We start from the raw sequence: 24576 nt of genomic DNA on the forward strand, positions 1-24576 counted from the left end.
AGCTTCGAAATGCCCAATGACGTGATGGGCTGTCGCCTGTTATCCTTACTACCCAAAGACGTGATGAGTAATAACCGTAACTACCTGTGTTCTGGAAAACTTTTACAGGATGGACGAACGGATGTACCACAAAGAACCTGCCCACTGGAGACTGTGCACAACCTGAAAAGAAGTCGAAAACTCAGTCATACCAAGTCGCTACCCTTGCCACAGGCTCTGACTAACCGTACCTACCTGAATATGGAAACTCGTGGCAACTACCAAGACATGCAGCTCCGTACCCTACTAAACTCGACCGACAGGACAACTGACAGCCAATGCTGAATCTGAAAACAAATACAAAGAATAACATAATCCAACACTGCCTATCCACCGACAGTTTGGGACGTGCACCCAATGACGTGATGGGTAACCCAACCAAGATTGCCAGTACCTGTAATGAGAAAAGAGCTGATCTGCCCCACGAGCCCGCGTACTAGCCTGGAACTGGATCAGCGGACCTGACGCCAACACGACCTAATAACAATGAACAATCCATGACCGAAAGTAACATGCATCTTACCCCTTTCTGAGCCCTACATACCTACCCTAATAACTGAATACGTATAGCCAATAACCCAGATATGGAGTTCAGTCGACTACTGACCCAGCCCGAGCAGGATAGCTGAAATACAAAAATACATCATACCGTCTGGTCTAGCGAATGACAGTTTGGGACGTGAACCCAATGACCGAATGGGTAACCCCGAACAGTGGCTGTCAATACCTGAACTGGAACACATGCGCTGATCTCAACCACGAGCAATGTACGAGTCTGGCACTAGAGAAGCAAAGTCTGACACCAACGAACCTAGTAATTGAAAACACAATGACAATCTGAAGCTGCCAACAGCACCCCAAGGCCCTACCCTAGATGCTTACCACCACGGGAGAACACTAGTACGTGACTCTACCGTAACACACTGTCCTCTAACGCAAGGGAGTTCCCCCTGACAAGCAACAAACAGCCACCGATGTGATGACCCCAGCAGTGAACGACGACCGAAATGCACGAACCTAGACATGATAGTACAAATGATTACTGGAGCCTCCTATCACATAACACTCTATAAGCTAACCTCGAACCTGGCGACGCTACGACGCTGCTTGTGCGGGGAGTGTCGTGCGCAACTAATCCTCCATAACAGAACCATGCTGGATGACTAGTGTAAGCATTACCTATACCCCTAACCTACCCACCTCATGATTTATGCGCCGAGCGCCGTCAGCTGCCTCCCGCAGTCAGCTAAAACATATAATGCGCCCGCCCAGAGAACGGCGCCACATGCTAACCCGGGACCTGCGACGCCAGGCGGCAGCGAGACTGAGGTGGTCTCCCTGAATATGCGCCGTTCCCGAGCGCCGTCAGCTGCCTCCCGCAGTCAGCTGCCCCCAACCAGTGCTCAAAATATAAAGACCAGGGCTGCCTCCTGTTCCCGATACCTGTTTGTTACTTACCGCTCCTCTGAGCGCCGCTTGACGAGGATACGGGACCCGGGACCAGGGGCAGCCTACTCACCGGAAATGACGACGCCGCTGACACCCGACTTCCGGTCAGCTGATCAGAACCTACTGCGAAGAACCCGCGGCGTGGAGACGTACTGACGCCGCGGGCTCTTATAGTTGTAACCCCGCCCCCTCACACAAACACAGGCCAACTACGCCGGCCTTCCCACATATATATATATATATATATATATATATGTTATACATTGCCTGTAGCGATGTCCTGTCTCTGTCATCGATTTGCTGACCTGTAGTATGACACACTGGGCCTGGGTGCTTCCGTAGATGACAGTCAAGCTGCAGGATCGGGACAACTGTACATGCTGCACATGTGATTTGTCCGCCCCTGATTATAGTTTATATGTCCCCTTTCCTTCAGTGCTCTATCAATCCTGGATAAAGTCTTTCTGACAAACGTCCAAGGATTGGAGGGTACTGGGGTAAAGCTGTCGCTCTGTATCGACCTGGTAGCACTTTGTGTATATGCACTTTTCCTATATGGGCGGATATACAGCTTAATATTTTACACTATATACATAAAGACTACATTTATTGTTGTCAGGTTCCTTAGCCCAGTACCGCATATTTTTCTGTTTCCTTTGTATTTGTTGATTTAAAGAGTACTCCGGTGGAAAACTTTTATTTAATTTTTTCAAATAAACTGGTGCCAAAAAGTTAAACAGATTAGTAAATGACTTCTATTACAAAATCTTAATCCTTCTGGTACTTATTAGCTGCTGAATTCTACAGAGGAAATTATTTTCTTTTTGGAACACAGAGCTCTCTGCTGACATCATGACCACAGTGCTCTCTGCTGACATCTCTGTCCATTTTAGGGACTGTCCAGAGCAGCATATGGGGATTTTCTTCTACTCTGGACAGTTCTTAAAATGGACAAAGATGTCAGCAGAGAGCACTGTGTTCCAAAAAGAATTTCCTCAGTAGTATTCAGAAGCTAATAAGTACTGGAAGGATTAAGATTTTTTAATGAAATTAATTTACAAATCTGTTTAACTTTCTGGTACCCCTTTAATGATATATATATATATATATATATATATATATATATATATATATATATATATATATATATATATATATACCTAATCATCGTTACCTAAATCTTGGAATTTCCCTCAATTGTCATTGTTCCCAGAAGTAGACCCCTTTGTATAATCAGTCAACAGGGAAATTGCTAAAATTTAAGTAAAGGTTTATTGAACTTTACAGAAATACAAAAAGATAAAATAAGTAAGCAATAACATCACATCAAAAAAGCCACTTGTTGGTAAAAGTGGTATCAGAGTCACAGAACATGATTTTTAACAAGACAATTTGTAAACTGAGTATATATCACAAAGATTCAATATGTTCATCAAGGTTTGGTGCAGGAAAATAAACCACTGAGCCATATAAAGCACAGCAAAAGACAAAATTAGTGTGGCCATCAATAGGGGTAAGGGAGAGGGAAAGAAGGTAAGAAACAGGACAGGGGTGTTAAAGGGTACCTCTCATCAAAAAAACTTTTGATATATTATAGATTAATCTATGCAGAATAACTTTACAATTGCATGTTATTAAAAAATATGCTTCTTTCTATTTAATTTTCCACTTTGAAGAAATTACCACTAGGGGTCTCCCTACCAGTCCTGGCAGCAAGCATTTCAGACTCATGCTGGAGTCCTAAACACTACGAGCTGCCAGTCTGCTTTGTTCACAGAGGAGAACACTCAGCTTGGCTTTGTTTGGCTGTGTTTGACTGTTTGGCTGTGAACAAAGCAGGCTGGCAGCTCTGAATGTTTAGGACTCCAGCATGAGTCAGAAATGCTTGCTGACAGGACTGATCGGGAAAAATACAATAGAAAGAAGCATATTTTTCATTAACATGCTATTGGAAAGTTATTCAACATTCATTAATCTAAAATGTATCAAAAGTTTATTTGATGAGAGGTACCCTTTGAGGAAAAAAAGACAAGAACAAGTGAATGAAAAGAAGAGGAAAGAATAGAGAGTACAGAATCACAATTAGAGAAGTGCACGGTAACCTTGTAAGCAGCACAAATATCCAGACTTCCATGACACCCAGGCATAACCGATTAGCAAATGGGATGGGAGATAAATCTTTTCAGGAGAGTTAAGGGGCGCCCAAAGGTGCAGGAAAGGCTGCCATCTAAAATCTCAGTTTGTGAGGTGTAAGTTTTCTAAGTCTGAGGAAGCCAAAAAAGTGTTCCAGAGGGACCAAATCATGGTAAATTTTGTCAGTTGGTTGTGGGTTTCAGCTGTCAGCTCTTCCATCCTTTGCAGATAAGATGCTTCCTGAAACCAGGATGAAATGGTGGGCGGGGTAGTTGATTTCCAGAGCCTTGGGATGAGGTAATCAGCCGGTAGGTGCCTTTAGGTAATGATGGCAGCAGTATAGAGAAGAGAGGGACCTTTGGAGTGGGGGGTAAGACCTACAGAGGTTATATGTTTTATGATGTCAAGAATCTTAGTCCAAAAATCAGTCAGAGATGGACATGTTAGCCAAATTTGAAGCATGGGACCTTTATCAGAGCAGCAGCACCAACATGTACAGTATCTGAAACACCTGGGTAGAAAGTTGCTAAGAGGGCTGGGACTCTATACCATCTTGCCAATATTTTATATTTGATCTCCTGTGCTTTACACGAGATGGAGGATTTGTTACATTGAACTATTTCTTTGTGCCATTGCTCATCTGAGATTGGGTGCCCCAAGTCTCTTTCCCAGACAGCTCTGAAAGGGAGTGGTTGCGTAGTAGCTGTATTTAAAACAAAGAGTATAGATGACACTGATTGTGCATGACACAGGTTGGGAGGCAATGCATAGCCGCTCAAATTCAGATAGTGGATGGTGCAAACGTAGTTTGCATTCCATTGCACAATAGAAATGTTTTAGCTGGGCAAATTGAAAGAACTGGGTGGGAGAGGGAGGTATATCAGAGAGTATATCTGTCAGGGGTTCCAGTGACATCAAGGTGAGGAGAGTATGAAAGACTTTGTTGGTGGGAAATCCGGATTGTCCAAAAGTGGTGTTAAGGGTAAATCTGAGGAGAAAACGTTTGAGTGGGACAAGTACGATCTACGTGCACGGTGAATAGAAAGCAGTACTGGGGGAAGTGTCGATGTGGAGGTAGCTGAAGAGTTTACCTGAGGACGCCATATATATGCTATCAGGTCCCTTCCTATCATCTGGCCTTCCAGAGTCACCCACTGTTTGTCTTTACGATGATGGCAACAGCCTAGCACCCTAGTTAACACCACCAGCAAGAAATAAGATAGGTAGTCCGGTAAAGCCAAACCCCCATCCTTCTAATCAAAACGTGTCTGGCCAATCTAGAGTGTTTTTGAGACCATTAATTATGATATTTTATGCATTATGCATGTATCAATAAAGAACTTATTGTCAGTGATTTATTTCTCTAGTATAGGTGTATATATTTGCTTTTCCTCACTGGAGAGTTTTTGTACAAAAAACTGTGGATCTGTTATACAGGGTACTGCTTTGGTTATTCATTTGAAATTCATGTGTTTTCTGGTTCCCCAGTGGCCTATAAGATGGACTATAGATTTAGAGATGCTGTGTGGCTGGAAAAAGTGTGTTTCAAACTGAATCTACAAAAAGGGCAGAGTCTACACATAAAATGACATTGAAGAAAAATATGAAAAACTTACTCCATAAACGTACTCATCTATGGTAAAATAGGACATTTTTACAAAAGTATGTTTCTGGGGAGCTCATCCCTCGAAGCCTCAGGATTAAAACTTTTCCCTCATTTCCAATTCAGGATGATGAGTTTAAGAGTCAGTGGGAAGAGGCGTTTAATAAATGTTCTGTGAGCTTTTTGGAACTTTTAATTTTACACACTAGTCAGACTCTTGAACTATTGGAATGTGAATTATGAATTAGTAGAGACCCAAAGTAATCTTACTAAAGAATGCTCTGGAACTGCGTATATAGTTGGCACCAAAATACACTTGGCAATTTGAAAATTAATAGGGATTTACCTGGAAATTTTTTTTTTTTTCTTAAAGATCTTTGATCCACCCTCAAATCCAATTTTCTACTACTTTCCCTACCATGGAGAAAGAATGCCACACAAGCCCTAGTTGAACTTTTGGATGAACAAGATATACCTATAAGAGGTAGGTTACCTGAATCACCATTACCTACATCTAGGAATTTCCCTAAATTGTCATTGTTCCCAGAAATAGACCCCTTTGTAAAATTAGTCATCAGGGAAATTGCTAAAATTCTTGAAACTTAGAAAGGGTGACAATCTGACAGGGACACAATGGCATGCATAATGGAAGTTACATCAATTTAAGTATGTCAGTTTGTTATCCTCAGACAAAGGGGGCAATGTAGTGATTTGGCCATTAAAATGTAGAGAAAGAAATGCTACCTCAGCTGAGACAACCAAATTGGTATAGAAGGTTGACATACTAATACTCTATAGGATACATTCGACCATAGAATACAGTAGACCATGGCTCTACTACCAATGAAATCTACAGTGGCTGCAATCTACCTCTTGCCAAAAAGTACACAAAAATTCCACTTGCCCCCCAAGTAGACCTATTGTCTTGGGGTTTAACAGCCTGGGTTAACCCCTGTGTAGGTTCACTAACTATTATCTTCTACCTCGTGTAAAACCTTTCCATCATACAACTTAAATATGCCAATGATGTGTTAACAAAATTTTATCACTTGAAGATGTGATTGAAACTGTGAGGTTTTTCCTATTCATCGTTTCTCTTGATCCAGAATTAAGTAAATTCCTGGTTGGAGCCCTAAGATTTGTACTATTTACCCTGTAGTACCAGGGCACAGCTATGGGGGTATCCTGTACACATTCGTATGCTATTTGTTACTGGGGCTTTGGGAGAAGGATATCTATTTATCTAATTTAGTCCAAGGCATTGAAAACATACATATATAATATTCTATTGATCTGGCAAGGCCCCATGAGTGAGTAGGAGGATCTCATAAATATCTATACTAGAAACATCAAGTTAACGTCACATGGGATCAGTGACTAGTTCATAGATTTCTAAATTTCAATTGATGATTATGTATCCACGCATTTATTTCAAAATAATACTTCGGCGAACATAATTCTTCATGCTGATGCTGCAAACAATTGACATCTGGTAAAAAATATACATATACTGTAGGACAATAAATATGCGCTCAAAGAATATGTTCGAATGGCAGCCTCTTTGAAAAATATGCAAAAGATCTAGAGGTTGAGTATAAGGATAGAGGATATGATGAGAGGTATTAAAAGTACGAGCTAAAAATGAATGAAAGTAAGATAATTGATCTCCTACAGGGCAAGTCCAAATACAGTAAGCGTGGCACTGAGGTTACACATGTTTTATTAACTATCACTCTTGCACATCTGAAAAGTTTGAGCAATAGAGAAGTACTAGCCGATTCTATACTCTGACCCGATATGAACAAAATATCACACCCCAAAGCCAGCAATTGCTTACAAAATGTCTAAATATGTATGTGATGTATTAGTACATAGTTACCACAGGGGTTAAACCCCAGCCAAGCCTTTATATCCAAGAGCCAGAAATTGGGGCATATACCTTGGACAATGTTTGTCTGTCCTCATATTGAAAAATGTACCACCTTTATGGATCCATTAGGAATTGAGAGTACAAGATTAAGTACATATTAACAGGGAAACAAAAGGAATAGTGTTTTATGCCAAATGCCCCTGTCAAAAAGTTTATGTAGGAGGGGCGTGTCTTGCCATGGTGGTGTGAGGACGTGTCTGCCTGGAGCTCCGGCCTGCCGTTCGCATATATCAGCTACTAGTGCCGCATTTATGGGGAAATTTGACAGGAAAAGGAAGGTGAAGCCCCCCGCTACCTCCCAGACCCCGCTGCTGTACTTGGAGTCCTATTTTACAAGGTCTCAGACGCCCCACACCAGGACCCTGCAGCCCGCGCTGGAGGCCGACGCCATCTTGGAGCCGCAGCCACGTGAGCGCTCCGCTGCTGCACAGCGCCCCGGACAGCCTGCGCAGGTGATCCCTGCAGTCTCCCCGGCCTCCCTGCTTCCGGATCCTACCAGTGCCCTCCGGACAGGGTCCTGTGCTCCTGGGGCCGCTTCTACTGACGTCCCGCTCGCTCCCCTGCACGGACCGGGCCGAATCTCTTCCTCTCCAAGCTCCGGCGGTGCGCGTCAGGCCCTGGCTGCTGGCGCCCCGGCCTCATCCTCAGTGCCTGCTCCAGAACTCCCAGGCTCTTCAGGACCGGTGAGTGCGGGCAATACCCGGAACCTGCCAGCCCCTCACTCCCCTAAGGGCCCTTCTCCACCGGACCTTTTAACTGGGGACTCTATATTAACCCCTCGAGTGCCGCTGCTGCCACCCCCTCTAGGCCCTACCACCTCACCTAGGCAGCTCCCTGCTGGATCTCAGCCACCTGCTGACACTCTCCTGAGACTCCCTGGGGTCACTTCACCACCCTCTCCCGACATGATGTCAGCTCTATGCCCACCAGCCTCTCTGTCAGCGCCCCCTGTGGTGGAAGTGCCACCCTCCTCTCAGTGGTCTGTGGGATCCTCCTGGGACACGGCTTTGGCTCGGGTGGCTGTGTCCCCTACTATGCAAGCCCTGGGGGCCCCTTCCCGGGCTTCGACAACTCCGGATCGCTGCCATCACTCTCTGTCACCCCTGCACCCGGCTCCTTCTCCTACCTCTCCTGCTCCTGCATGCAGCTTGGAAGCTACCCCTTCGGTTTTCAGATCTAGCCTGCCTCCACCTGAATCAATATCTATGGAGACGGACTTTTATCATCCTCCTATGTGTTGTGAAGTGGGTCCCTGCCAGGCCCAGGTGGCCGCTACGCCTATTACCTTGGCCGACTTACAATCTCTGGTTCGCTCTCTGCCTACCAAGACCGACATCTCTAATCTCACTAGACAGGTGGTGGATGAATGTAAGCGAGAATTTGCTCAGTTGCGTACTGAAATTTCTATGGTCTCTGCCAGAGTGGATGCAATGGAGGTGTCTCAGGAGTCCGCTCAGACCTCACTTCAAGCCTTACAGTCGGTGGTGAGCAGTCACACTGATCAATTGTTTTGCCTCCAACAACACTTGGATGATGTTGAAAACCGCAGCCGCAGGAACAATATCAGAATTCGGGGGTTGCCGGAGGCTGTGTCGCCTGCAGAACTGTGGGAGGCTTTGACTACCATCTTTAATGACCTGTTAGACCGTCCTCCTGATGTACATATAGAAATGGACAGAGAACATAGGGCGTTGCGCCCCCCTAGCACTGATGACCGGAATCCTAGAGATGTCATTTGCAGGATTCACTTCTACACGCTCAAGGAGGACATTTTGCAACGTGCGAGACGCCGCAGACGTATTACCTACAAGGACGCTACTATTCAACTTCATCCGGATCTCTCCCGTCATACCTTGTCCCAGCGTGCCGCGCTAAGGCCGCTCCTGCAGGTACTCCGAGACCGTGACATCCCGTACCGCTGGGGGTTTCCGTTTTCACTCATGGTGCGGCAGAGAGGACGTGTGTTCACCCTACGCTCGCCTGATGACCTCCCGGGCTTTCTGAGGGACTTGGACTTGCCGGAGGTCATGCTCCCGGACTGGCCTATGCTCCACGCTCCCTCTTCCAGAAGGCCGCTGCGCCCCTCCACTTCCCCCTCCTCCCTGGCTCCTCATTCCAACTTACCTCCGAGGGGTCCCCAAGCCCAGGGAGCCCGTGTTGCTGTTGAGCCTAATCCTGCACAACGCTTCCCTGCTGGGCATGCTGAGAGAGGGGCTGACCTGATGCCGGCTTGATTTGCATTTAGAGCATAAATTGTTTCTCATTATGTCATGTACCTATCCTTGTATTGCTGTAGTCTGATACTTTGGGGTGTCCTTTCTTTGCATACTTCTGCCCTCATGTCTTCTTCCCTGGTCCCTGTCTTTTTTTTCCATCATACCCAATTTTTTCCAGAGCGCCCCATTTGAGGTTACTTCTGTATATTTTTGGTTGCATTTGGACCCCTTGTTCCTCATCCACATTGCATACATATTCATTTTTTATTTTTATTTTTATTTTATCCCTTATCATTGGTAGTGCCGGAGCCCCGGCCTTTCGTTGCCTGGCTAGTTCTACCCCCTAATAGGTGCAAGGTACCCTGGGCCTTTGCGGTGCCGGGTATATTTTCCTATACATAGTTGCTAGTTCACGCAGCAGTAGCTCCCACCTTTCCCCTCCCCTTCCCCCTTTTCTACTGATTTTTTTGTTGATTGTCCCCCCCCCTCATCCTCCCTCCATATTCACTTCTAGCTTTTCCTTCTCCTTCCTTTTGGTTTTTCCCTACTTCCTTCCTCTTGCCCTTTCCTCTTTCTTTTTCCTTCTTCCCCTCCAGTTTCTCCCCGTTTTCCCCTTCCCCCGTTTTCCTTCCTTTCCTTCTTCCTCTTCATTTCTCCTTTCTATAGCCACTGGGTTCTTTTCTTTTTCCTCTTTCTTTGCTCTCCCTCTACCATTTCTTTTCTCTCAGTATTAATTTTGCTTTTTGTTTTCTCCTCTCCTTGGTCTTGGTTATGGCGGATCTAAAAGTTGTCTCCTTCAACGCGAAGGGGCTCAATACTCCGGAAAAGCGGGCTCAAGTATTGCACCACTTCCACAAACTGAGAGCTCACCTGGTATGCTTGCAGGAAACCCACTTCAAGGTAGGCCATGCACCCTCTCTTAAACACCCTCACTACACCACTTGGTATTGTGCGGACAATCGGCACTCCAGGTCTTGTGGGGTGGCGATTGCCATTCACAAGTCGCTTCCGCACAGGGTTCTGGATTGCACGATTGATCCAGACGCCCGTTACATTGTCCTTACCCTGTCAGTCAGTGGCCACGTGTTCACGATTTTAAACGTATACGCCCCTAACCATAACCAAGTCTCTTTCCTGGTTAATTGGGTGGACACTGTCCTCCCTTTGGTCAGGGGCACTGTTCTCCTGTGTGGCGACATCAACCTCACTCTAGATCCCATGCTAGACAACTCAACGGGCCGCTCTAGTGTGTCCTACTCGGCCAAAAAGCGCCTTAAGCGGGCCTTTTCCTTACTGCAGCTTTGCGATGCCTGGCGGCTTCTTCATCCAGCGGATAGGGATTATAGCTTTTATTCGGCCCCTCACGGTTCTTATAGCAGGATAGATTATATCCTTTTACAACATAACGCCCTCCCGTGGTTGACATCCTCAACTATTGGGAATATACTGTGGTCTGACCACGCCCCTGTGATCTGCACTCTGCACTTGCCCTTTCTTTCTAGGGGGGAGTGGACCTGGCGTTTCAACGAATCCCTTCTATTGGATCCTGTATGTGTTACAGATGTCGAACAATCGATCTCTAATTTCATTATTGACCATTCCCAGGATTCCACTTCCCCTATGATGAAGTGGGAGGCTGCTAAGTGTGTCTTGCGGGGGGGGGGGGTCTTTATTAAGCACGGTACCCGTCTTAAAAAGGCAAAGACACATGCCCTTAAGCAGGCGTTGCAGAGGGTTGCTGATTTGGAACTGGCCCACAAGCGTGCACTCTCTCCCCCTACTTCATGTGATCTTCTGTTGGCGCGCCAGGAGGCTCGTCGCCTACTGGACGCTGCTTCTCAACGCATCTTCCAACTCTGCCGTAGTAAGTTCTATGAGTTCGGTGACAAGAGTGGGCGCATGTTGGCTAGGGCGTTGAGGGAACATATGGCTAGGTCACACATCCCCTGTATCAAGACCCCATCGGGATCCGTAGTTCACACCACTCCGGAGATTGCCTCTGTATTTCGGAGTTATTATGCTGATCTTTATAATCTACCCCCTAGCCCTTCAGTTAGCCCTCGGACGGACACTTTCCCCCAGGTTGGTCTCCCTCGTGTTTCTGAGGAGGCAATGGAGCTCCTGGAGGCTCCCTTCTCTTTGAGTCAAGTTCTTGGAGTTATTGACTCCATCCCTGGGGGCAAGAGTCCGGGCCCGGATGGCTTTACTGCCGCATTCTATAAGAGGTTTGATGAGCGCCTTGCCCCCTTACTGCTGGAAGCTTTCAACGAGGTGTCCCCATTGTCTCCCTTTCCCCCGCAAACTACTTTAGCTAATGTCGCGGTCCTCCCTAAGCCGGGCAAGGACCCCCAGGTCTGTCCTAGCTACAGGCCTATTTCTCTACTGAATGTAGATGTGAAAATCTTTGCTAAATTGATCGCTTCACGATTGGGTCCGGTCCTTCCGGACTTGATTCACCCTGATCAGGCGGGCTTTGTACGGGGTAGGGAGGCCCGTGACAATACGCTTAAAACCCTGGACATTATTCACTATGCTAAGTCCCGTAAGATCCCTTTAATGGTTCTCTCCTTGGACGCGGAGAAGGCCTTTGATCGTATATCGTAGCCTTCTCTACGTCAAACCTTGTCCTCTATAGGTCTCGGCCCCGTTCTCACTTCAAAGATCTGAAGATGTCTCTTTACCAAACCCCCTCAGCACGCCTTAAAATTAATGGTTCCCTATCCCAATCCTTTAGCATACACAATGGGACGCGTCAGGGTTGCCCCTTATCCCCTTTACTATACGTATTGGTCATGGAGCATCTCCTGACTGCTATCCGTCGGAATCCTGATATCTCGGGTGTCGACATTGGAGGTCATGAGTACAAGTGCTCAGCATTCGCTGATGATCTCTTGGTATATATCACTAATCCCCATGTCTCACTTCCTGTGTTGATGTCTGAGCTGTCGGGATTCGAAATATGGTCCAACTTTAAAATGAATGTGGCTAAATCGGAGGCACTTAATGTCTCCCTCCCTCAATCCTCAGTCGATCTCATTAAGTTGAATTTCCCCTTTGCATGGCCTTCAGGAGGCCTTTCCTATTTGGGCACGAAGATCCCTGCAGATTTATCCGGTCTTTTCCATTGCAACTTCACTCCTCTTCTAACACAATTTGACACTCTCCTGCAGGCATGGCGCCGCAAGAACTTTTCCTGGTTTGGCAGGATTAGTATCTTAAAAATCACCCCCCTTCCAAAATTATTGTATTTAGTCCAAACATTACCGATTAAACTTTCTGCTACGTTCTGGAGGGACTTGCAGAGCAAATTTGGCTCTTTTGTCTGGGCTATGGGTCGGTCGCGCATTCGAAGGGAAATACTTTATCGCCCTAAGGAGGCTGGGGGTGTGGGCCTGCCTGATTGCCGCCTGTATTATATGGCGGCGATGCACGCTCGCCTATTAGACATCTTCCAAGCTCTGGGTGCGTATCGCGCATACGGTTTCTCCTCTTTCTTTAGCCGGCCTTCCTTGGACGTGGCCTCCACCCCCACCCTCCTTGCCTCTTCTATCCTTCACTTCTAGACATACCTTTTCTGCCCTTCAGGGGTCCATGACTAGTGGGTCCATGGTGGATCCTACGGGCCCCCTGTTACCTATCACAGATCACCCACATTTCCCCCCGGGCGCCTCGACTCGTGGGTTCTTAGGTGGGGACAAGTCAAACCCTCTCCGTTTCACACATGTGCTCTCCTCCTCTGACCTACTCCCCCTCTCTGACATACGCCCTGATCTAGTCTCTCGTGTACGGGCACCTTTTGAATATATACAGCTGCAACACTTTTATACCACCATATGGCGCTCTTCGCGCTTACATAGACCACTGACACAGTTTGAACAGCTCTGTCTTCAGCCTCCCCTACCATCTCACACCATAGGCTTTCTCTATAGGATGCTAATATCCCACTACTCCACTTCACTGCCTGCTTTTTGTGCTGCCTGGGAGTCGGAACTTAATACACAATTCACACCTGAGCAATGGCGGAAATGCTTCTACCTGTCTCACAAGTCGGTTATTGCTAATAAAACACAAGAAACTAACTACAAGATCCTTTCCCGGTGGTACCGTACTCCGGAGCAGCTGCACCGTTGGTTCCCCTCTGTTTCTGAGAATTGTTGGCGATGTGACCTCTCAGCTGGCACCATATTGCACATTTGGTGGGACTGCCCTTCTCTTTCCCTTTTGGACTACGGTCTGCCAGGTAATGGGTAAGATCACCGGTGTAGCTGTCCCGGACTCTCCTGAGGCCACTCTCTTATTTATGTTTGATATGTCCTCTTCTAGATATAAGAAGTCTCTCTTGCGATATTTACTGCAGGCAGCGAAGTCGGTTATTCCTCGCAAATGGAGATCTACTGTCTCCCCCACGATTGGTGAATGGATAGCGGAAGTAAACTACTTCCAACGTATGGAGGTACTAATTGCCTTGACCCCTGCAGAGAACGATCACTATACTAAAACTTTGTTTGACTGGCTGTCTTTCCAGTCTACTCCTGAATATCGTACTCTGCTTTCCCCTCAGAACCCAGTGGCTCCTGTTCCTGGCCCCTCCACCTCCACCTGACTTCGTATATCTTTTGTTCTCTCCCTTCTGTAGACTCCTACTTCCTTTCTCCTTTCCCTTGTCTTGTCCCCTTATGTTTGTACCCTTGCGCCCTTCTTGTGCACATCTTGTTGCCTGGTATTTATCAGTTTCCTTACTCATGTTGCATAAGTGTCTGGCTGGCCACATATTGGTTAATGTAATTTGAATTTCTAGTATGGCATACTTCTCTTTCTCAGCTTGAGGTTTACTGAGAGGCTTTATTGTTCCCTGATTGGGAGTTTTGGTGTTATGTAACGCCTGCACATGGACTTGGTCAGCACCTGTATAATTGTACGGTGATTGTACTTTGTTTGTTTACTTGTTTTTACTTGAAACTGAATAAAATTTTAATTGAAAAAAAATATAAAAAAGTTTATGTAGGCCTAACAACAGAAATTCACAGGCGTGTAAGAAAACATGTATTAGATATCAAAGCAGCAAGTAATCAGGACAATGTACCAAATTTTAAAATATAGACGAGGCATTTAAAGTTGTACCACAATTGTGACTGTTTTTTTTGCAGGTATTTGAGGGTGGACTAGCACTCCTCTGTGCTCTCTCATGTATGATAGGACTCCTCTGTGCTCTGTCCTGTCTGATAGGACTCCTCTCAGCTCTTTCCTGTCTGATAGCACTCATCTGTGCTCTCTCCTGTCTGATAGGACTTCTCTGTGCTCTCTCCTGTCTGATAGGACTCCTCTGTGCTCTCTCCTGTCTGATAGGACCCCTCTGTGCTCTCTCCTGTCTGATAGTATTCCTCTGTGCTTTCTCCTGTCTGATAGGACTCCTCCGTGCTCTCTCCTGTCTGATAGTACTCCTCTGTGCTCTCTCCTGTCTGATAGGACTCCTCTATGCTCTGTCCTGTCTGATAGGACTCATCTATGCTCTCTTCTGTCTGATAGGACTCTTCTGTGCCCTTTCCTATCTGTTAGCACTCCTCTGTGCTCTCTCCTGTCTGATAGGACTCCTCTGTGCTCTCCACTGTCTGATAGCACTCCTCTGTGCTCTCTCCTGTCTGATAGGACTCCTCTATGCTCTCTCCTTTCTGATAGGACTCCTCTGTGCTCTCTCCTGTCTGATAGGACTCCTCTGTGCTCTCTCCTGTAAGATAGCACTCCTCTGTGCTCTCTCCTGTCTGATAGTACTCCTCTGTGCTCTATAATGTCTGATAGTACTCCTCTGTGCTCTCTCCTGTCTGATAGGACTCCTCTGTGCTCTCTCCTGTCTTATAGGACTCCTCTGTGCTCTCTCCTGTCTGATAGCACTCCTCTGTGCTCTCTAATGTATGATAGTACTCCTCTGTGCTCTCTCCTGTCTGATAGGACTCCTCTGTGCTCTCTCCTGTCTGATAGGACTCCTCTGTGCTCTCTCCTGTCTGATAGCACTCCTCTGTGCTCTCTCCTGTCTGATAGTACTCCTTGGTGCTCTCTCCTGTCTGATAGTACTCCTATGTGCTCTCTACTATCTGGTAGTACTCCTCTGTGCTCTCTCCTGACTGATAGTACTCATCTGTGCTCTCTCCTGTCTGATAGGACTCCTCTGTGCTCTCTCCTGTCTGATAGGACTCCTCTTTGCTCTCTCCTGTCTGATAGCACTCCTCTGTACTCTCTCCTGTCTGATAGCACTCCTCTGTGCTCTCGCCTCTCTGATAATACTCCTCTGTGCTCTCTCCTTTCTGATTGGTCTCCTCTGTGCTCTCTACTGTCTGATAGGACTCTTCTGTGCTCTCTCCTGTCTGATATCACTCCTATGTGCTCTCTCCTATCTGGTAGTACTCCTCTGTGCTCTCTCCTGTCTAATAGTACTCCTCTGTGCTCTCTACTGTCTGATAGGACTCCTCTGTGCTCTCTCCGGTCTGATAGGACTCCTATGTTCTCTCTCCTGTCTGATAGGACTCCTCTGTGCTCTCTCCTATCTGATAACACTCCTCTGTGCTCTCTACTGTCTGATAGCACTCCCCTGTGCTCTCTCCTGTCTGATAGGACTCCTCTGTGCTCTATAATGTCTGATAGTACTGTTCTGTGCTCTCTCCTGTCTGACAGGACTCCTCTGTGCTCTCTCTTGTCTGATAGGACTCCTCTGTGCTCTCTCTTGTCTGATAGGACTCCTCTGTGCTCTCTCCTGTCTGATAGGTCTCCTCTGTGCTCTCTCCTGTCTGATAGCACTCCTCTGTGCTCTCTCCTATTTGATAGGACTCCTCTGTGCTTTCTCCTGTCTGATAGTACTCCTCTGTGCTCTATCCTGTCTGATAGTACTGTTCTGTGCTCTCTCCTGTCTGACAGGACTCCTCTGTGCTCTCTCTTGTCTGATAGCACTCCTCTGTGCTCTCTCCTATCTGATAGGACTCCTCTGTGCTCTCTCTTGTCTGATAGGACTCCTCTGTGCTCTCTCATGTCTGGTAGTACTCCTCTGTGCTCTCTCCTGTCTGATAGCACTGCTCTGTGCTTTCTCCTGTCCTAGCCCACCCTCACTTACTGGACTTTGTTCATGTCTGTGCTTCAGTTTGGACAAAGCCATGACTTTACAAGCCATGATTTCTGTAAAAAGGAAATAACATTTTCTTATGAAGTATATTAGAAAGGTTAATGTTTTACTATTTATATTGCCTCTAAACCTAGTAACACTTTGTGTATATGCACTTTTCCTATATGGCCAAATATACAGCTTAGTATTTTACTCTACATGCATACAGGCTACATTTATTGTTGACAGTACTGCATATTTCTCTGTTTTCTTTGTGTTGTTATTAATGATGATATTTTATCGATTATGTATCAATAAAGATAAAAATATAGCAGAATTAAATTAACGTTAACCCACCCCCATTTGCGAGGGTTGTGGTTTTTGTCAAAAATCCCATGCAAGTCTATGGGACTTCTGGCACCTTACTCTACAAGCTCTGCTCTGCATCTCCTCGTGAGTTTGTCAGTTCAGCTTACAAGTTGCGCCCCTCTATTTTCATTCCTTTTAGCCATTTACACTGACATCACAAGTCCTTTACAGGAGTAGTGCAGTGAAAAAATAACTTATCCCCCATCCAAAGGATCATTTTAATACCAGAAATATTACTTGAAACACTGAATGCCTAGGGTTTTATTTGTTTTGTTTGTTATATTTGTATAACATATTGCATCAACAGTAGGTTCTATTTATAAACCCCGATAGGTGGTGCACACAATACTGGGTCTGCTTGTGAGAAGTGTTTAGTATGAGGTTAATACAATAGTACCAGTATTCACAGTTGTCCACCTTTCTGTGACATCCGTATCCACTAATAAACTTATTATTTAAAACATTGAAACACCAGGGATTTCAGTATTAAATTATTGGAACTCTTAAGTTATAAAGTGACAAATTCATCTCGGTAACATCAGCACAACATAATGTATTCACTTCTTCCTATAGTCACAATGGGTTTTGTCAAGTATGAGGTTTGTGTAAAATGAGAGGTTAGATGTGTCACACTGTGCTGCCTGCAGAGAGCAGAGATAGGTGGCTGAATCCTCCATCTTCACATCATTGATAACCAGTTCTGTAGAGTTTATTGTCACATCAGATGTGAATCTCTCCTGAGCAAATAGAGCAGAATTCCCAGCGGAGCCTTTATTAGCTTTATATAATATGAACTGTGGAGCCGATCCAGGATAGAGACGATACCAGTAGAGATAATAGCTGTAGCTTGCTGAAGCTTCATAGGAGCAGGAGAGAGAGACTTTATTTCCTTCTTCAGCAAACATCTGGGAATTCATTGACTTAATGGAATCCCCAATAACTTGTCCTGGAAAAGAACAGATCCACAGTCATTCCTTTTATTACCTTCCTTTTTAATCATCACAGATATCAGAGAATTATTCTGACTGTATATGACTAGTTGTATTACTATCTTCTTTATCATAGTGATAGTTTCTGCCTTAAATACATCATAAACCAGATTCCTTATTACCTGAGCAGAGAACCAGTATAATACAGACAATGTGATTGTTCTTCATTGTAGATCTGGTGTCATTCATGTCTGGAGAGCAGCTGTTATATGAAGCTGCATTATATGTGAAGAACTGGAGATATACATAACTGTAGGAGGAGGAGTCAGGTCTGGGCTTAGCAACTTCAGCCTTTATTGCTCTTGTGGTAGAGGGGTGTGATGAGGGCAAATGGCATTAACCCCTTGTATTCGTGATGCCAGGGCGTGGTTTATCCTCAACACCACCTGAAGGTATACCGCTGGATCCTGGGCTGGGCACGGGGGCAATAATGACTCTGATGCCAAATTACATACAACGGCAGCTTTACTGAGTGACAGATGGTACAGTCTATACAGTGTAGCCAGGCCCACGGAGGTGACCAGTGACTTCAGAGACCTTAAAGGCTTGCTGGGACGTGCAGTGGTTTTGGACAATTTAGTGCAGGCCACGTTGACTTGACAATAGATGACAGTGACTGACGTGACTTGACTGGAGACAGTGTAAGCTGTGACTATAGCTTACTTGTAGACTTGTAGCTTGTGGCTGCAGACTTGACTTGAAGCCTCCTATGACTCCAGACACACTCTTAGGCTTGGCTGCTCCTCAGCAAAGACTCAGGAACTAAGAGAGAGAAGAGACTCCTCCCAGGGCTTTTATGGGGGAGACTCTAGTGGGGTCTCATTGAACACCCTTAAGTCACCTGGTCACTGATATCTCCTGGATAACAATCACATGACAACTGATGATCACATGTTAACCTTCCTTAACAACATTCTTATATACATAACATAGGGGATAATATACAATTACAGTAGAACAGATGCAGGGGGGGGGGGGGGGGCAGGGGGCACTACAGGGAGGCTGCCTTAAACATTTTTGGTATTGCCACATGTGTGAATGTCTGAACTATCGAAATGTTAATGATCCTGTACGGTGAACGGTGTAAACATAAAAAAAAAAAAGTTAAAGCAGTTTTTTTGTCATTTCACATTACAATAAAAATGTATAGAAAGTAATTAAAAAATATGCATGAGTGGTACCGATAAAAAAAATAAATAAAGATTACAATGCAAAAAATTAGCCCTCATACATCCCCATATATGGAAAAATGCGAACGTTATAGGTGGTCAAAATAGAGTGATTTTAAACCCACTAATTCAGTTAAACAAGTTCTAGATTTTTTTTTAAGCAGTACAATAATAAAAAAGCATAAAATCATGGGTATCATTTTGTTTATACTCACCCACAGAATAAAGAAAACGTGTCAATTTTACTGTAAAGTGTACAGTGTGAAAAAAAAAACTTTCCAAAGTCTGCAAAATTGTGATACAAGCAGATCTGTCATGGAAGAGAAGAGAAGCCCCAGGGCTAACTTGACGTCTGATTGTAGTGTATAGATTCCCTGCAAAAACCTAGATATCATAGAAATGTCATCCTAAAGTAAAAAACACAAGGACTATAATGTCTAAAGAGGTGATAGTAAGCAGTGGAGATGTCTAGTTTGTGCAATATTTGTGGTATGATTATAAAAATAAAGGTTGTGGTTATGGAAATAGTCAATGTGGATCTCTTTACTGTCCATTCATATGCTTGTACATTGTGAGCAGATCGCCTGTAAGACGTCTTTTCTCCAAACTAAATAACCCCAAGCTTGATATTGAATTACCTTTGTTGCTCTCCTCTGCACCCTCTCCTATTCAGCAATGTGCTTCTTATATATAGAGGAGCAAAATTGTAAGCCTGACAAATGTGAGCATAATTACAATGCAATTTTCGTCAGCTCAGGTGCTATTTGTGCTGTGTACACAAGAGGGTGCTGTGGGCTTGGTCTTGCCATATCTTCACATGCAAGATTTATGATATGATCATATATCATATGATTTATGATATTCCATTGCACCCCAATCACGTATATCTGACTGTGCAATAAAATCTTTAAAATAAACAATGTTTAAATTGCACCATATCTATCACTGTTTATTGTATATGTTTGTGACTTTAAGGGGTACTTTCAACTGGTGGCAGAAACTTAAACAGATTTTTAAAATGACTTCTATTTAAAAATCTTAATCCTTCCAGTACTTATCAGCTGCTGCATGCTCCAGAGGAATTGAGACCAAAAAATACCCCCCAAGAAAACTGGTAACAGACCCAACACCTAAGGCATGGATAATAAACAAGAGAACACATGCGTTATAGGGTCAAAACATCCAAGGTTATTTTATTAAACACATTTTAATCATTACACAAACATTTAAAATCATTTACAACTCAATTACAGAAAAAAAAGGGAGAATGTCCCAGGTGGACAAGAACTAACAGTGGTGGCTAGTTGAGTCACAGTGTAATTTAAATCAGAGAAAAAGAGAGCAAGTTATTGTCAGGCCCAAGGCCTGATTTTGGAAACATACATGTGTTTTATAATTGCATCTATGTATAAACTAATACCTGGGGGGGTGAGGGGTCATTCAGACGGTGTATCCTTTGTTTTTGTGTATTGCAGTCAATTGGGGCCTGTCTGCTGTTTTCCTCTTTTGAAGTCAAAGGCCCTTTGAAGCAGCAGGATGCAAGGGGTCTCTGGTCCCATATATGAGATAAGAGATGCCCCCACCTGGTGGGATCAGAGGGGAGGGGGGAATGGAGTCCCTCCAAAAAGGAGATAGATATATTTAAAACAATGCTAGACTCAGGTTGTTCAATGCTGCGGAACAAGCTGACAAGACCATCCAAAGAACAGCTGGAACCTCACTCTCTCTCATGGACTGCTAATATCAGAACTTCATTTTTGCTTTCTGAACTTGTCTTGCTAAACTCTTTTATACATTTTTGTAACTGTATGTCATTTGTTCCTGTATTTTTATGCATAGCACTGTGATACCTTTTATCAGATTAAATGTTTAATTAATCAGCTCTGGTCTTTGATCTCTAAATATATGAGCTGCCCATTCTGAAGGCAGCTCGGGTGAAACACATTTATCTAAGGGTTAATTTGGTGACTTGCTGGGACTAGTAGTGGATACCCAGAGGTCTGGTGGCCTTAACCCTTGCACCATCACACTCTCTCTAGCGTCTTAGCTGGACCGATAGGGTGTGATCTTGACAGTTATGATCCCCAAAACAGGCAAAAGGGTATAAACATACAATTGCCAGTAACAATAAATCGGTACAAAGAGTGACCAACATAAAATAACTTTGAATCAAAACATCAGGGGTAGAAAAAAATCCCCTCAAAATTGAACATAAGTAATGACCAAAGTGGGAAGAGTAACTTACATAGCCACACACTACCCAACATTTCGCTCAAGGCTTCTTCCGGGATGTGATCATAGGGACGTGACGTCTCACCTCTTATTTATATGCCTGCTGCTCCAATAGGAAATGGCAAACAAAAGTAACTGATTAGTCCGTGACTGGAAAGCATCATAATGCACGCCGTCAGCAAGATGCCTACAGGTAGCATGTCACACAGAGAGGAGCGGCGTCCAATAATACATTGCCCAAAGGTCCGCCCATCGGTGACGGGTAATGACGGCCACCAAAGGGTAGAGCACACAGTCTTTAGGAGGAGGATCCCTGAATGCCTCATCCAACTGACCACCGCCAAAGTTCCACCCCATATGCCATGCAACACGCATCACAGGAGGGCAGAACGAGAACCATGACAACCAGGAAGCAGTTATCTTCAACTAAGCACACCAAGGGGTAGAGCGCACAGCCTTCAGGAGGAGAATCCCTGAATGCGTCATCCGGCTAACCACCTGCCAAGCTCCGCGCCCCCCCCCCCCCCCCCCCCCATTTCATGCAACACGCATCACAGGAGGGCAGAGTGAGAACCATGGCAACCACAACGCCATTGTTTCCAACTAAGCATAGTTCAGGAAAATGAGCACAATACACCAATGCCAATTATGATCAGGTGAAAGAATGCCAACACCGGGGAGAAGGAAAGACTGGTGGATCCCCACCATGACCGAGGCAAAAACTTAAACCAAGATCATGTTGGAGAGCTGCCAGGCACCAACCCCAAGATGCAGGAAGAATGAAGTAAATCTATGATTAACATATGAACCCGATGAACAATCATGATTAGGAAAATTAAAAATAAGATAGCAGCATGTGAAATGTATAAATATAAGTATGTATATATATATATATATATATATATATATAAATATATATATATAAAAAAATGTAAGATTAAAAAAAAATAATAATTAAACCCGATGAGTGTATGAAGATTACTTCGCTTAGACACAGCACCACAAGGAGCATGTGTCCCTGCGGGGAACATAGCCAACCGCCAGGTTGGAAAGTGCAACAAATATAATAATTAAAGGGGTATTCCATGATAAAACATTATTTTCATATCAACTGGCTCCAGAAAGTTAAACAGATTTGTAAATTGCTTCTATTAAAAAATCTTAATCCTACCAGTTCTTATCAGCTGCTGAAGTTTAGTTGTTCTTTTCTGTCTGAGAACAGTGCTCTCTGCTGACACCTCTGTCTCAGGAACTTTCAAGAGCAGAAGAGGTTTGCTATGTTTGCTCCTACTCTGGATAGTTCCTGAGACAGACAGGTGTCAGAAGAGAGCAACTAAACAACTAAACTTCAGCAGCTGATAAGTACTGGTAGGATTTAGATTTTTTAATAGAAGTAATTTACAAATTTGAAGATATGAAGAAAACCACACTCACCTGTAAGTCGTGCACCGTATTTTATTCCGTGAAGACAATTGACATGAATACAGGACAGCAAGTGGTCGGCACGAATGCCAGGGACACACACACGTGTAGTTACAGCTGTTTCATGGGAACTCAGCCCGAGTCTGACGAAGCTGGCTGAGTTCCCGTGAAACAGCTGTAACTACATGTGTGTGTGTGTCTGGCGTTCCTGCTGACCACTTGCTGTCCTGTGTTCATGTTGATTGTCTTCACGGAATAAAATACGGTGCACGACTTACGGGTGAGTGCGGTCTTCTTCATATCTTCTGATGCCATAGCGCCTTGTGCCCTTCTCACCTGCACCCCATATCAGCACCTCTGGTGGTCTCACCGTACTCCCAAGTGCATGAATCCTGTTACATCAGAGCACTCCCTTCGTTTGTCAGTGCTGTGCCGGACATTCATCTTTGTATCTCCATATTATGTAATTTACAAATCTGTTTAACTTTCTGGAGCCAATTGATATGGATTTTTTTTTATGGAATACCCCTTTAAATGTTAAGAAGTACCCTATAAAATATATATACATTTTTTTGTATTAACTGGTGGCAAAAAGTTCTACAGATTTGTAAATTAATTACTTATTACTATTTAAAAAACGTAACCCTTCCAGTACTTATGAACATCTGTTTGCTCCAGAGAAATTTGTGTAGTTCTTTACAGTAGCTCTCTGCTGACACCTCTGTCCATGTCAAGAACTGTCCGGAGCAGGAGATGTTCGCTATGGGGATTTTCTCCTGCTCTGAAAAGTTCCTGACACAGGCAAAGTGTCAGCAGAGAGCACTGTGGTCAGACTGGAAGAACAACACAACTTCCTCTGGAGCATACAGCTGTTGATAAGTACTGAAAAAGTTAAGATTTTTGCCACCAGTTAATTGTAGAACTTGCCACCAGTTGTAGAACTTTTTGCCACCAGTTAATTTAAAAAAAAATTTCCACTGGAGTACCCCTTTAAGATTTAATTTTCGACTTTCACTCACTGAATAGTCTGTATATCAGAGACTTTATTTTAAAGGGGATTTTTACCATCCACAGGATATCCCACATGGGGATATGTTCTTAAAGGGATACTCGGGTAGAAAACTTTTTTTTTTTTTGCCAGAAAGTTAAACAGATTTGTAAATGACTTCTATTAAAAAATCTTTACCCTTCCTGTACATTTTAGCAGCTGTATGCTACAGAGGAAATTATTTTATTTTTAAATTTATTTTTTGTCTTGTCTACTGTGTTCTCTGCTGACACCTGATGCCCGTATCAGGAACTGTCCAGAGTAGGAGAAAATCCCCATAGCAAACCTATGCTGCTCTGGACAGTTCCTGACAGGGACAGAGGTGTCAGCAGGGAGCACTGTGGACTTCGTAGCCTTCAACGACTTTGCCGAACACCACGTGCTTTCCTCTGTAGCATACAGCCGCTAAAAAGTACTTGAAGGGTAAAGATTTTTTTATAGAAATCATTTACAAATCTGTTTAACTTTCTGGCACCAGTTGATTTAAAAAAAAAATAATAATTCAACCGGAGTACCCCTTTAAGTGCTGGATAACACCTTTGAGGCTGTGTAAATACTAATTACTGTCGAAACTTTACTCCTGTTTTCCGAAATTATGGTAGGAATTTCACCATTTTTATGGCTATTTCTGGCAATAGCGGTAAAATTGTGGGGTAATTGGTGGCGGTACCAATAATAAAATGCCCTGTGTCTCGTTTTTTTTTGTGGCCCAAAAAAACGCTAGAAAAAACACCAGTAAAAATCACTTTCCTGCATTTGGCGTTTTTTCTGGCGTTTTTGCCTTTGAGTGTAAATTGCATTTTTGGCCCCTTTGATCTTTTTATTTTTTAAATTTGTTGGGTACCGAAAAAAAAAAAAAAAAAAGGATGCAGTAGGGATGGAAAAAAATA

The 24576-nt window shown here is 44.2% G+C and overlaps 1 gene segment (V, D, J or C); it reads right to left on the reverse strand.

The window, feature by feature from the left end:
- Positions 1–17383: 17383 nt before the first annotated feature.
- LOC130366870 (immunoglobulin lambda variable 1-47-like) lies at positions 17384–22953 on the reverse strand. The segment is given in 3 exon segments: positions 17384–17772; positions 17938–18030; positions 22917–22953. Coding segments are annotated over 3 exon segments (519 nt in total).
- Positions 22954–24576: the final 1623 nt, after the last annotated feature.

The sequence above is a fragment of the Hyla sarda genome, chromosome 1 (assembly GCF_029499605.1).
Source record: "Hyla sarda isolate aHylSar1 chromosome 1, aHylSar1.hap1, whole genome shotgun sequence".
Taxonomy (NCBI): domain Eukaryota; kingdom Metazoa; phylum Chordata; class Amphibia; order Anura; family Hylidae; genus Hyla; species Hyla sarda.